Source organism: Micromesistius poutassou (genome assembly GCF_964030765.1).
Source record: "Micromesistius poutassou genome assembly, chromosome: 4".
NCBI lineage: Eukaryota > Metazoa > Chordata > Actinopteri > Gadiformes > Gadidae > Micromesistius > Micromesistius poutassou.
Window position 1 is genome coordinate 3702653 of NC_140274.1, and position 15650 is coordinate 3718302.

The window sequence follows — 15650 nt, forward strand, 5'->3', positions numbered from 1 at the left end:
TTCTGTTCCACACGTGCGTTAAGAGAGCAGTAGGGAGTAACGACGGAGACGTGACGAGACCCGGCGGGGCCGTGGTCGTCAGGACTGGACCCCCGCAGCCGGGTCTTAACGGGCTGCAGGGCAGTGTGTGTGGAGCCAGGGGGGGGGGTCGTTACTCATAGAAACCCTGAGAGGGAGGAGAGGGAACCGTTCTGCCTCTGCTCTGAGCAAATGGCACAAACAAACAGCCCACCACCCCCCCCCCCAACCACCCCTTCCCCTCCCTCCCACTCCCCCGGTCCCTCCCTCACTCCCCCACTTGTGGATGCACCCCCCCCCCCCCCCGGTGGCCAGGCCTGCCTTTTAACGTCTATTGCGTTTCCAACGCAATAGATGACGGAACAGCAGTCCGCCAGGTCGGTCCTCCAACCTGGCGGACCGCCTCGATAAAACTCAAAGTACAAAAGGGCGAGCGTCAGTGGAAGGCTGAGCGAGGCGTCACGTCCTCAGAAAAGGAGTGGTTTTCATAAGGGCCGCTTCACAGGCTTCGTCTGCTCCTCAAATACAACGTTTGTATTTATTTATTTTCGGAGAGCAGACAAGTAGGTCGCGCCGGAGACACTGTGACGGAGAGCGGAGAGCGGAGGGTAAACAGAAGCACATGATCTTGTTTTCATGTCGGGTCCTGGCAACCCCCCCCACAAACCCCACCGCCCCCCTCGCCCCTCCCCCCCCCCCACCCCACCCACCCACCCACCGAATACCAACTGAGCTGCTCCTGCCCCCCTCGGTCAAGCACCCAGCCCCCCCCCCTCACCTCCTCCCCTCCTCCCTTTGATCCGCTGCTCCGCAAGCTCCCCGGGCCGTTCACCCCTGACATATCAAAATGGCTAAAGAGGCGATCGCTGTAAGCCTCTAACCTCCCCCTCCCCCCCGCCTCCCCCCCCCCATCCTCACCCCTCCACACCCACACCCTCACCCACACACACACACACACACACACACACACACACACACACACACCCGACACAGATAACCGCTGCCAAAATTCCAGGAGAAAAGGTCTTTCTCTCCCTCTCTCTCCCTCTCTCTCTCCCTCTCTCCTCTCTCTCTCTAAAATAGTGTCTCCCCCCTCCCCCCTCCCCCCCCCCCTCCCCCCCCCCCTCTGTCCCTCCCCCCCACCGCGGGGAGGTGGACCACAGCCCTGGTGCAGCTGCTGCTGCTGGGGTCTGACAAGTGTTAATCTGCCAAGAGGAAATTCATTTGGCTCACTGGTTATGCCTCATGGCAACACAATGGCCCACGCTTTACTATGGAGTGTTCAAAGATAGACCCTGGTCTCATGGGCCGTGTGGGTCCTGTGTCGCCGCGACTGCATCGAGCGAGCGAGGAGCGGCGGTCATGCCCGTTACAGTATTATGTGTTTGTTTTTTTTCTTCTGGTTTTATGGAGGGGGGGGGTTTTTTAACGCTGAAGCGCACTTCAAACCAGAACAGGCGTCCGGCGCTCAGGGGAGGGCCGCTCGCACGATTGATTGCATAATGCGTGGGGGGGGGGGGAGGGGGGGGAGACTTCAGACATCTCCTGCCCTACAGTAAAAAAAAAAAAAAAAAAAAAACGGCTGTAAAATAAATAATGGATGAAACGGCCCACGCGGCCCACGTAGCCCCGTTATGTTATGACGGGATGTGATGTGCCCCCCGGGGGGAGCGCGGTGTCCTGCCGTAACCCCTCGCCGCGCGTCCTGCAACGCGTCCGCGGGTTTGAAACGGAGCCGTCGACTGTTTACAAAGCGAGGACGCCTGCGAAGGGTGCGGGAACCGTGGGCAGCGCTGACACCCCTGGATATCTGCGGACATCAAGTATTCATGGTGTGTGTGCCAGCCGGAGTTACAGTTACATGCCCGCTGTTCCCCCGGAGGCTATCACCTTTCTCTGACAGTAGGAGGCGAGGTGTAGCGACAGACACCGTCAAGGACATGACGGGCCGGTCGCCACCGCCGTGTGCTTTAGGTTTTACATTACATTAAGGCCATTAAGGGCATTTAAGGGCATTGAGCAGACGCTTTTACCCAAAGCGACCGCTTCATAAACACGTTCCCACACCGATGGCAGAGTCGCTAGTCGCTTAGGAGGAGTCGGGGATCGAGCCGGCGACGTTACGGTTACAAGTCCTCCCACCGACGGCCAGGTCGCCCACGCATAGGGCGGCAGCCAGCTCGTCGGGAGCGGTCGGGGGGGTGAGGCGTCTCGCTCAGGGGACACCTCCCCACACACACACACCACACACACCTCTAGGAGGATTTGAACTAGCAACCTTACGGTTACAAGTCCACCCGCTCTAGCTCCTGAGCTAAGCGCGTGTGGCGTGTGTCGGGGACGTCCTGCAGGACCTTGGTGTGTTATCGGGCCGAGGACGAGATGCTCACTCTGTCTCTCGCTCTCTTACCGTAACTCATATGAAGGGAGAGGAGGTGGACTTTATGAATCCCAGAAGGGGAGTTAAATGATGTTCTACGTATGCTTGAATCGTACTTTAAATAATACTTATTTTATATTCACTAAAAAAAAGTCGGCCAAATGTGGTCAGTCGGACACAAGTAGTGGAGCTCAGCTTGGTTCTTTGTATCGAGTGAAATCCTCGACTGTCGCTTCCTACCGAGTGTAAAGACACGGTTTACATTTCTCTCGTTTTTATTTCACACATCTCTGTGTCCCTAAAGGTCAAAAACCTCCCAGGAATCCCTAACCCTTCTCGACATTTCCCCCACCCAGCCGCTTCACGTCCTGTTGCTCAATCATCGTCGGCCATTGCTAGCCGCGGCGGCTAAGCGCTGAGTCACTGCACAGAGAAGGTCAGGCCGGTACATCTGTCAGCTGGCGGGGGTCCTGGCGAGCCCGAGTTGCCGCGCAGTAACTCCTGATGCTGCCCGGAGGTATGAGCGGGCGACACCCGAGAGGCCTCCACCTCCACCGCTCCGCTGCTAAATGATCCAATATCATCACAGGAATAGATAAAGATAGCTCCCATAAAGTCACCATGACCAGCAGCTCTGGTGCCCTGCTCAGACCGGGTTACCACACCCGTCACACACCACGTAAACACAGTGTGTGTGTGTGTGTGTGTGTGTGTGTGTGTGTGTGTGTGTGTGTGTGCGTGTGTGAGTGTGTGCGTGCTTGTTAGCATTGCCTGTGTGTGTTTTTGTTTTGCGTGTTTGTTCGCATTGCCCAGAGTGTTAACGTGTGTGTGTGTGTGTGTGTGTGTGTGTGTGTGTGTGTGTGTGTGTGTACAATGCGTGTGTGTGTGTGTGTTTGTCTGTTTGTGTGTGTGTGTGTGTGTGTGTTGGTGCATGCATATGTGCAAGCATATGCATGCACCAACACATATCTGTATCTGTGTTTGTGTGTGTGTGTGTGTGTGTGTGTGTGTGTGTGCATGCATACATGTATTTGTGTGTGTGTGTGTGTGTGTGTGTGTGTGTGTGCAGCTCACCTGTGTGTGTCTGCCGGTGGGCCTCCAGGGTCTCCTCGGAGGAGAAGGTGGCTCCGCACTGATCACACACCAGGGCCTCGGCAGGGGCTGGGGGGGAACACACACAACGTTTCCTCATCGGCTCCTCATTCATCCCGAGGACACATATTTGCAGTCTTGCACGAGAGCCCATAGCGCGCATTGTCACCGGGGCCGTCCGTCAGAGTCGGGCCCCGTCAGAGTCGGGCCCCGGCAGACTCCATTAGGGGGACCTTGAGCAGAGACAGGAGAACGGGCGGAGGAAAATAGCTCCATTCACAGGTCTGTAAACAGCTCTGCAAGTCAAACAAGTGCTTTCAGGTGTTAGACAAGAGCACACACACACACACACACACACACACACACACACACACACACACACACATACAGATGGAGACACAAGCGTCTGTACGCACACACACACACACACACACACACACACACACACACACACATACACACACACACACACACACATCAAGAAACACACACGTCTATACACACGCATCTAGAGGACACACATGTCTATACACACACACACACACACACACACACCTCTATACACACACACAGAGACATCACGCAAACATCCCCGCCCAAACACACACACACACTCACACATTTACTTTGCACACACACACACACACACACACACACACACACACACACACACACACACACACACACACACACCAAATGACACACCCCAAACACAAACACAAATTCCACAAACAAAACATACACACACACATACACTCACACAAACATCAAACACAATAACCCAAACAAAACCACACACACACACACACGCACACACACACACATGCGCACACACACACACGCGCACACACACACACGCACGCGCACACACACGCGCGCGCGTGCAAAGCAGCAGCGAGCGTCCGACAAGAAAGCCATTACAGGCGCTCCGTCTCGGGACGGGGGGGGGAGGGCGAGGCACCTGACAGCGCCGGGGCGGTCGCTACGCTAACGCCGAGCTACAGCGCTACGGCTAGCAGGGCTGTTTTATTCACGGCGGCGGCGGCGGCGGCCCCTGTTATCTGCCTCCAACACTGAGCAGATTGTGTGCCTGAGAGGCCACAGAAGGACTGGGTGTTCTCTGTACAGCAGAGCGCCTTCCGCCCGCGGCGCATCCCTTTATCCACCCAAAAACACTTTCCAGTCAGCCGCCACGACTCACCCTCCCCAGCCCTGGAACGCCGTCTCCCCAGACCCACCTTGAGAGGGGCCCTGTCCGCTCTCTAAGGCCACGCATGAAAGCCCATCTAGTGGGAGCCGGGCCAGGGCGGAGATGTGCGTGTGTGTGCGCGTGTGTGTGTTTTTTTGTAACAATATGTGTTTGGTTTGCTCACACCTGCCCTGATTGACAAGCAGGCACACGGACGCAGGGAGGGGGGCGGGGGGGGGGGGGGTGGGGGGGGGGGGGGGGCAAGCACGGGCCACACCGACGCACGCAGATGCCCAGACACACACACATACACACGCGCGCACACACACACATACACACACACACACACACACAACAGAAATACTCACACTCACTTAGACGCAGGCATGAATGCACCCAGGCATGCGCACACGCACGCACACAGGGGCACACACACACACACACACACACACACACACACACACACACACACACACACACACACACACACACACACACACAGCTGTTTGGATGTGGGTTGGCTCTTGCAGAGATGTAAATCGGTTGCAGATCCATACCGGCCGGGGCTCATTCACTGATCTATTTTCTGCTCAGCTGGCTTTAAATGAAGTTAAAATGACTCATTAAAACACCCACAAGCCCTGGGAACTCTGGGCTGTGCAGCCTAAATGTGGTCCCCCTTTCAAGTCGCGCTCTACCTCTCGCTACGACAACGCCGCGGTTCCCACACGGAAACAAAGGAGCCCATTTTCCTCAATTTCCAAAATAAAAAACCCCAAAAAGACAACAACAACAAAAAACCACACTGTCCCCGTCGCCGAGGAAAAGAGAAGAGAAGAAGCCCAAAAACAAAGGGCGCTTTTATTTTGGAATCGCTCCTTTTGTTTCCGCGAGACCGAAAGTAGCCTACACTTATTACTTAATAACGCCATGGCGACACTGCAGACGCACACGCTGTGCGACGTCGCTGTTCGTCACGGTGTTGTGTCGTCGTGTGTGTGCGTTTGTGTGTGCGTTTGTGTGTGTGTGTGTTGTGTGTGTGTGTGTGTGTGTCTGTGTGTGTGTGTGTGTTTGTGTGTCACGTGTCGGCTGTTGTGTGGCGTGTTGTGTTGTGTGAGATAAGGGAAGAGAAGAGAGAACATAGTGCATTGTCTTTTGGTGTACGTGTGTGTGTGCGTGTATCTGTGCGCGTGTGTGTGCGTCGGTGTGTGTGTGCACGTGCGTGTGTGTGTGTGTATGTGCGTGTGCGTGTGCAGTCAAAGGCACGGAGTGTGCTCTCATCCATAAACCATCAAACTGTCTCCAGACGCGGCAGCAATCGTCCTCCATCAAAACACTTTGTCTGGCATACCAAAATAAGAGCCAGTGTGGGGCTGAATACCAAATCAGCCCATTAGAGCGTTGTAGCACCAGCTCCTTAGCAACCGCCCCGATCTGAAGCTGCTTTACCGAGAAACACAGCGACTACAAAAAAACCTGAAAAAAAAACAAGATCCACATGTAGTATTATGGGATGGTGTGTGGAGGGAAGAGGGGAGAGAGAGAGAGAGAGGAAGAGGGGGAGGGGGGGGGGAGGCTGGGTATACTTTTGTGTGTGAATGTGAATTCTCGCACACATGAAAAAACATAAAAAATAAAAAAAAAAAGAGGAAAAAAGCCTGAAGGTGATTTTAGATGTCATTTCAAAAACGTGGCGCGGTGGGTGAGGGTGGGGGGGAATGAAAGTGTTATACGTCTGTCTGTGTCTGTGACCGAGAAAGAAAAAGCGTGCGCGACAAACGCTGGCGTGTTTCTCGAGTTACGACGTCGTCTTCCTCGCCGTCTTTGGCGGCGGCGTGGGAATCAGACAAGACAGTCAAGGGAAGCAGCTCAGGTGAGGTCCCGCTCCCCTCAGATCTCTTCTCCTCAAGAACCTTGTCAGCCCACACACGAGCCCTTCATCACCAGACAGGGAGGCAGCCCCACCGTCTGTCTGCCTGTCTGTCTATGTGTCAGCCTGTCTGTCTTCATGTCTCCCTGTCTGTCTCGATGTCTGTCCGCCCTGCCTCAATGTCTGTCCTGTCTTTGTCGGCCTGCCTGTCTTTGTCGGCCTGTCTGTCTATTTTTCCGTCTATCTGTCTACCTGTCTTCCTATAGTGCTGTCTGTGCGTCTGCCTAGCCGTCGTGCCGTCTGTCGTTCAGTCTGTCTCTCCATCTGTCTCCATGTCTGCCTGTCTGTCTCAATGTCTTTCTGTCTGGCTTGATGTCTTGCCTGGCTGTGCCGGTCTATTGCCTCTACCTGTCCGTATGTCTGTCTGTCTACCTGTCTCCCTGTCTTGCTGCCTGTCTGTCTCTCAGTCTGTCTCAATTGTCTGTGTCTCAATCTCTGTCTGTCTCAATGTTTGTATCAATATCTGTCTGACTTTCTGCATGACTATCTTACCTTGCTGCCTGTCTGTCAGTCTGTGTACCTCGTCTCACCCACTGTCTATCTGTCTCAACTGTCTCAATATATGGCTCAATGTCTGTTTGTCTGTCTGTCTGTCTGACTCTCTGTTTGTGTATCTCGTCTCACCAACTGTCTGTCATCGCACCTGGCTGTGTGTCTGTCCACATACAGCCGACGTGCCGGAGTGGTGGTTGATCTTGTCTTCTGGTTTACTTTCATTTTCAGAGCCATGCCCCCCCCCCCCCCCCCCTTTCCCCCTCTCCCTCACTCCGCCTCTTTCTCTATTTTGGATGAAGTAGCTGGGAGAGCAGTCAGGTCTGATTAAGTCTGCATTTGGGTACAGTGTGTTCCTGAGCACACATCTGCGAGAGAGAGAGAGAGAGAGCGAGAGAGAGAGAGAGAGAGAGAGAGAGAGAGAGAGAGAGAGCGAGAGAGAGAGAGAGAGAGAGAGAGAGAGAGAGAGAGAGAGACATCACACACGCTTCGGAACACTGGCAGTACACCAGGCCTGGCCTGGCGGCGGACGCTGATGTCATCACTCAGAAGGGGCAGAGCTGGCGAGCCGCCACGATAGCCGAAAAAAGAAAAGGGGGGGGGAAAAAACAAAAAAAAAAAAAGCAGGGGAACGACTCATCCGAGAGAGTCTCGACAGAGGGAGGGCGAGATACAGAGAGAGACCGACAGACAGAGGGAGGGAGAGAGCGGACACAGGGAAATGAGAGACAGAGAGAGGCAGACTACAGTGTGTAGACCTAAGTAGTCCCGGCGAGAATAAAGACTCCTGATGATTCACGTAATCGGACCAGATGACATTCTGCATTCTTTTCAGATCCTCTCTGGTGCGAGGGACGGGTGTACGTGACACACACACACACACACACACACACACACACACACACACACACACAGACACACGCACACATAAACACAAACAAACAGACAGACAGACAGACAGGTATGCACACAAACACAAACCCACACAGAGACACACCGAGACACACACACACACACACACACACACACTGAGACACGCAAACACACAGACACACGCACACACACACACACACACACACACACACACACACACACACACACACACACAGACACACGCACACACACACACACACACACACACACACACACACACACATAAACACACACAGACAAACAGACAGACAGACAGACAGACAGACAGGTATGCACACAAACACACACCCACACAGAGAGACACACACAGACGCACACACAAACAGATGCCACACACACACACACACACACACAAACAGACAGACAGACAGGTATACACACACACACACACACACACAGACACACACACGTCGAGATGCGTCACCTAAAAAACCCGACCCGCGGTGTCACATGGGTGACAGCGCGGGTGATATGCGTTACCTGTGTGGGACAGCATGTGCATCCTCAGCCGCACGCTGTCCTGGAAGTGCTTGCCACAGAACTCACAGCCGTGGCCCTTATCACTGCTGTGGAGCCGCCTGCAGAGGGGCGAGAGGGACACACGCATCAGGGTACAGTAGAGGGGCGAGAGGGACACGCATCAGGGTACAGTAGAGGGACGAGAGGGACACACGCATCAGGGTACAGTAGAGGGGCGGGAGGGACACACGCATCAGGGTACAGTAGAGGGGCGGGAGGGACACACGCATCAGGGTACAGTAGAGGGGCGAGAGGGACACACGCATCAGGGTACAGTAGAGGGGCGAGAGGGACACACGCATCAGGGTACAGTAGAGGGGCGAGAGGGACAGACGCATCAGGGTACAGTAGAGGGACGAGAGGGACACACGCATCAGGGTACAGTAGAGGGGCGGGAGGGACACACGCATCAGGGTACAGTAGAGGGGCGGGAGGGACACACGCATCAGGGTACAGTAGAGGGGCGAGAGGGACAGACGCATCAGGGTACAGTAGAGGGGCGAGAGGGACACACGCATCAGGGTACAGTAGAGGGGCGGGAGGGACACACGCATCAGGGTACAGTAGAGGGGCGGGAGGGACACACGCATCAGGGTACAGTAGAGGGGCGGGAGGGACACACGCATCAGGGTACAGTAGAGGGGCGGGAGGGACACACGCATCAGGGTACAGTAGAGGGACGCCGACAACACAATCAAATGAGGGCCGACACTCGAGCGCTCTAGCCCTCGCGCCGAGGTCCTGGGAGTCAAAGCCATCGTCGTCACGCACAGAACAACGAGGTTTGGTTTTGTGGGTTTTTGGCCCCGACTCGCCCCGGGGCCCCCGACGGACTCGTCATTAGGAGCAAAGGGCCCTCGGAGTTGTGAATCATAACGCATGAATGCTGACAGAACACAGACAAAGGGAGAGCTGGCTAATTCCAGAGTGCAGACATACACATGTGCCTCCACCCGCAAGCAGTGCAGCGCTGGATGTGTGTGCATGCACACACACACACACACATGCACGCACAAACATGTGCACACGCACGTGTGCCCACACACACGTACTGCGGAAATGCTTGCACACACACACACACACACACACACACACACACACACACACACACAAACATGTACACACACACGTATTGCACAAACAAGAAACGCTCGCACACAAACACACATATTTTACAAACCAAAAGGCACACACACACACACACACACACACACACACAAACCCACCTACACAGATGCTCTCTCTCTCGCTCTCTCTTTCCATAACTCCTATGAAAGAGAGAGAGAGAGAGAGAGAGAGAGAGAGAGAGAGAGAGAGAGAGAGAGAGAGAGAGAGGGAGTTTGCCGGAGCTGCCGGCAGCAAACCCCATCATATCATATCAAACACATCCAAGCGTGCAAGGCATCTGGACGCTTATCCTTAAATCCCCCCTGAAACAGTACACAGAGAATACTCGCTCCCTGACATGACTCTATGGGAAGCAACACTGCACAGTCAAAACAAGGGCTGCTACAATATCTATTAGCTCACATCAAATACAGTACACTGACTGCAAGGCCATTCTTTGTACGGCAAAGGGGAGGCAAGTGTTTCTGTCCAAGAAGAGAGAATAACAGTATTTGTGTCAGCGTTGGCGAGGTCAAAAAACATGGAGGCATTCAGAATACTTTTTTTAAATTGCTAAAAAAGCTTTTGACTCGTAACTTTGTGTATTGGATTTGTATTATAGCACGTAATGGTTTGTAAAATACGAAAATCTGGTTGTTGTCCTATTTTGGCACTGTTACTCCGTTATTAAAAGACGAAGTATGGGCGGTTGATCAACAAATCCCTACAGCCCAGCTTGTTAAATTGCAAAATCATTTTCTACCAGGCTGATTGAATCCAGCAGCAAGTTTACACTCCATCACGAGACAGAGGTTCTGCTAACTCCTCCAACAACAGCACAGTCCGTCTCAACAATCACACTACCACAACAACAACAACAACAACAACAACAACTACCACAAAATGTCAATCTACAGCTGGACGCCAAAGATGGCCGACCTGGTCAGAGACCTGCAGGGACTCCACCAATGAGTCTTCTTCTCCCCCCCCCCGTCCAGCCATTCCTCCCCCCCCCCCCCACTCACCCCACCCTCGACATCTGCCTGTGTCCATGAATGAGCGATTAGCCCCGGCCAACGTCCCCCTGGACGCAGTGTGTTCCGCGGCCGCTGAAGCCACGGTGACACAGGGCCTCAAATGTCAGGAAGGGTGGAGGAGAGGGCTGGGGGAGACGGAGGCTGGGCAGCACCGCTGTGGTTTAATCAGAGACCAGGACCCTGGCTTCAGAGACCAGGACCACAGAGCATCTCTGGCTGGAGCGGGAGTCTCCTGGTTTCCTTAGCGCTGGTATTTATTCTAAACCGGTTCAAGCCACAGCAGCGGTCGCTGGAGTGTGTTGGCGTCGCCGTGGAGATAACCGGCTGAGTGCGGCATGGAGGCTCAGTAACGAGATGAGATATTTAATGGCATCCAGACACAGAACCAACCTTTTTTCTGAGAGATAACGTCTTAATTATTATCTGAATAAAAATCGGAATAAGGCAATATAAAAACACATCTATCACTATCAAATGAAAACATTGTATTGAGATGAACCCTTTGAATATATGTATTAATATATGTATTAACAGTAATAATTAACTAACTGAAAAAACAACATAACTCTCTTTTATCATCCAAATAAAAGAGCACTTTTTAAATTTTAAACCAAATAAAAAACAATATGTCCACAGAGATTGATGAAATATTGTACCCTGGTCGCCTGCTTGGCCTATTTCAGGTCTTATATATCTGTTTGTGTTCGGCTGGTGTAGAGACACATATTGCATTCATTCACTGTCTTTCCCAGCAGTGGAAGCACAACAACAGAGGATCTGACCCAGCTGGAACAAGCTAATGGTTAACAAATCAACCGCTTATATTACACAGAGTTCTGTACACTCGGCCAGTTGAGTAAACCTCGAATGAACCCTTTCAAAATGAACCCATCCATTGACTACCGTCCTTTACTCAATTTGGAAAATGTTTAATTGATTATTTGATTAATAAATTGTGTGTGTGTGTGTGTTCTATTCACATGGTGAGACGTAGGTTTGTGTGCGTGTGTGTGTGTGTGTGCATGTGTGCGCGTGTGTACGTGTGTGTGTGTGTGTGTGTGTGTGTGTGTGTGTGTGCATGTGTGTGCATGTGTGCGCGTGTGTACGTGTGTGTGTGTGTGTGTGTGTGTGTGCGCGTGCGGTGAAAGGCCTCTCGTGCACCCGATCAATAAATCAAAACCTTTATTTATTCAGAGAAACGCCGCATCGCGGTGCGCCGTTCTCCTTTCCGAGCGTGTCCTGATTACGGCGGTACAGTTAAAAAACCCGACTCGTCCCGGACACACAGACACACAGACACACAGACACACAGACACACAGACACACAGACACACAGACAGACAGAGGACCCTTACCTGTGTTGCTCCAGCGCCTGCCGGCTGTGCAGCTGCAGCCCGCACTCCCCGCAGCACAGCTGGCCCTGGGCCTGGCCCTCGCGCGTCATCCCCGCCGCAAACTGGCCCAGCCGGCTCAGCAGCTCGCGGTGCAGCAGGCCCTGGTGCAGGAGCCCGCCGTAGGCCCGGGGGTCCAGCTGCATGCCCAGCCCGGGGGCCACCGCCACCGACATGGGCCCCGCCGCCGGCCCCGCCTCGTGCCCGCCGGCCAGGCCCGAGTACAGGGAGGCCAGGTGCCGCTCGGCCGGCCCGGGGAACCCGTCCGGGGAGTTCCCCGCCTCGTCCGGCCCCGTGTGCAGCTCGCGGGCGCTGGTGATGACGCTGCCCCGCAGCGGGGTCCCGGGGCCCTCGTCCCTGGGCGGGTGGTCCGCCCCTCCTCCGGGGTGGTCCACCTGCATGCTCTCCGACTTGATGGTCCGGACTCCCGGGTCCATGAAGGGGTTCTGGATGGAGGCGGGGCTGGGCCCTCGGGGGCTCAGCGGCTCCATGTGGATCTCCGTCCCCGCGGGCTCGGAGCCCCCCGCGGGGCCCTCCCGCTGGGGCTCCGGCTCGCCCATGCCCCTCTCGGCCATGTGGTAGAGGGCCAGGTGGTGCAGCGCGGTGGGGGTGGTGCTGCCGTCCCTCCCCCCCTCCTGTATGGAATGCTTCTTGGACATCAGCACGTGCCGCCAGTGCCTCGCTCGGCTGCCCTGGTCACCGCCTCCACCTCCTCCTCCTCCTCCTCCTCCTCCTCCTCCTCCTCCTCCTCCTCCTCCTCCTCCACCACCGAGCTCGGCGGCCGACGGCTGGAGGTGCTGGTGGTGCCGGCCTCCTGCCACCTCCTCCTGGCTGTCCTCGGCCTGGATGGTCTCCAGCACCTTCAGGCACTGCTCCTCCAGGTACTCGATCTCCAGGATCTCGGCGGCGTACAGCAGGTCGTCCAGGTCCTCGGCGGTGGCCTGCAGCGAGGCCGTGTAGGCGTACTCCAGGATCTGCTGGAAGGTCTTGGGCGACAGGAAGTCCAGGGCGTAGCGCAGGCTGCTGCGGTGGAACAGGATCTCAAACATCTTGCTGGTGCACGCCAGCACGGTGCGGTGCGCCGGGAACTCCTGGCCGTCCACCGTGATGATGACGTCGCAGAGCGTGCCCGACAGCCGCATCTGGTTGGCGCGCTGCAGCAGGGTGCTGGGGTGGGTGGGGTTGTGCAGCTGAAGGACGCCCATGGTTGGTCAGAGCCGGATGATCCACTCGCACCCTGGCCGCCGTCGTCACCGCGCGCATCAGGCGCCCGCCGATCTCGAACCGCGCGGCTACAGTCGCACGCTGAAGTCTGGGGGCGGAGGTGGGGGGCGGGGGTGGGGGTGGTGGGAGGTGGTGGGGGCGGTGGGGGGTGGTTGGGGTGGTGTGGGAGGCGGGAGTGATGGGGAGGTGGTTGGGGTGGTGGAGGTGGTGAAGAGGTGGAGGTGGTGGGGGTGGGGGGGGAGGTGGGGGAGGCGGGAGTGATGGGGAGGTGGTTGGGGTGGTGGAGGTGGTGAAGAGGTGGAGGTGGTTGGGGTGGTGGGGGTGGTGGGGAGGTGGGAGTGATGGGGGAGGTGGAGTTGGTTGGGGAGGTGGTGGGGGTGGTGGAGTTGGTTGGGGAGGTGGGGGTGGTGGGAGTGATGGGGAGGGGGAGGTGGTGAAGAGGTGGAGGTGGTGGGGGAGGTGGGAGTGATGGGGAGGTGGGAGTGATGGGGGAGGTGGAGTTGGTTGGGGAGGTGGAGGTGGTGGGGGAAGTGGGGGTGGTGGGGGAGGTGGAGTTGGTGGGGGAGTTGGAGGTGGGAGTGATGGGGTGGGGGGGAGGTGGAGGTGGGGGGGGGGGGGGGCACAAAAACACAAGCATCTGGTTTAATCGTGATCATGTTAATATTCAATGTGAAATCGGAATTGCTTCCTGTTAACTCACGTCCTATTTAAATTCATAAGTAAGATTTATTTTTAAAAATACATTAAATTAAAATATAGTTGTAAAACACATGCACGACTCCGATATGGTGTAACGGGCACTTGCATCACGAAGTGAATCTAAATGACGTGAATACACGAATAATAACGCAATCATCTCGAGCCGCGGTTCCGCGGGGTCACCTTTATGCTATAACGACTGCCAAATTAAAGTGAACAAAATCTAAATTAATTATTGTAGCCTATAGCATTTTGTATCACACAGAACATTGCCTCAACAGGTAGCGCACAATAAAGATTTCCGAAATAATATCCTAATAATTAAAAAAATTACCGCGTGAATTACGGACGAACGACCACAGAAGTACGACAACGAGTACACGCTTTAATAACGTCAACCCACCACCAATAAGTTCGCAAAGTAATCCACCTGCACAAGTCACGTTAAACGCCTGGACCAGATACGTGCACCACGTAGTACCTTGGGACTCCATCCCAAGGTTATCCACTCAATGCAAAAAAAATAAAAACGTGCATCTCTTTCTGTGCAACCAGACGCCTGCATGTAACAAACGCGTGCAAACGTGATGTTTTCGGCACTCACCCGTGATGCTGCCACGCTGCATCCTCTCGCAACTAGCAGCAACAGCAGAGCGCATCAGGTGTACTCACACACACACACACACACACACACACACACACACACACACACACACACACACACACACACACACACACACACACACACACACACACACACACACACACACACACACACACTGCCTCTAAAACCGGCGGATCGTTACAGAGCGCACGTCTAGTGCCATTGTCTCTCATTGAGGACCAACTTATCTTATAAAGCCACCGTGGGAAGATTCTTCTACACGAGGAATAAGAGAGAGAGTAAAGTTTCAATCCTCCCGATAAGACGGTCGAAACTTATCCGAGCATTTTAAGGTGGGGGGGCTTTTGGTTTGAAACATCAGCAGACCTCGATGGAACCCGAGCCACAAAATGTGGATAATTAAGATATTCCTATAATAATCTCAATTTGTAAAAAGTACAGCCTCCTTGATCTGGATCGTAACGCCTGCGATAAATACACACACGTAGCCTACATACACCGGGAGGGGGGGGGGGGGGTCGCCCCCCTATACACGACTTGCGCTTACCTCGATATCCCGACGTCCTCTTGTGATTATCCAGGCAACATGATGGTTAGGCATTTCACAGTGCCCGCTCCAAACTCACTCCTGCTCTGAGGGAGCGGATCATCATCACCCCAGCGACGTCACGCGTCTCCGCGTCTCCATCCCGCTGCGGAGAGAGACATCTACAGGACGGGTCGTGCAACCTGTTCCTGCACACGGATTCTCTGCTCAAAACCCCCCAAATAAATAAATCAAATAACACGCAAGTGCATTGACGGTGCAGGAACATGAAGGCTGATTATTTTACCTATAGACGGATAAATTTCGATTTAACTGCGAGGGGGATAGGATTGTGTGGGAGTCAGGACAATGGGTTTGGGGCTGAGATGTCTTTACATTTGATAGTGTGTGTGCGTGTGCCTGTGCGTGTGCGTGTGCGTGTGTGTGTGCGTGTGTGTGTGTGTGTGTGTGTGTGTGTGTGTGTGTGT

At 54.6% G+C, this 15650-nt stretch overlaps 1 protein-coding gene across 3 annotated transcripts in view; it reads right to left on the minus strand.

The window, feature by feature from the left end:
- zbtb16b (zinc finger and BTB domain containing 16b) overlaps nt 1-15281 on the minus strand; it is a 27289-nt gene extending 12008 nt beyond the window's left edge. For all 3 annotated transcript variants that reach the window (XM_084467453.1, XM_084467452.1, XM_084467451.1), the window contains exons 1-4: nt 15184-15281; nt 12053-13400; nt 8515-8612; nt 3473-3559 (exon numbers count right to left, since the gene is read on the minus strand). In XM_084467453.1, the coding sequence (XP_084323579.1) occupies nt 3473-3559; nt 8515-8612; nt 12053-13293 (1426 nt within the window). In that variant the 5' untranslated portion in view covers nt 13294-13400; nt 15184-15281. The remainder of the gene's footprint in view (nt 1-3472; nt 3560-8514; nt 8613-12052; nt 13401-15183) is intronic.
- Nucleotides 15282-15650: the final 369 nt, after the last annotated feature.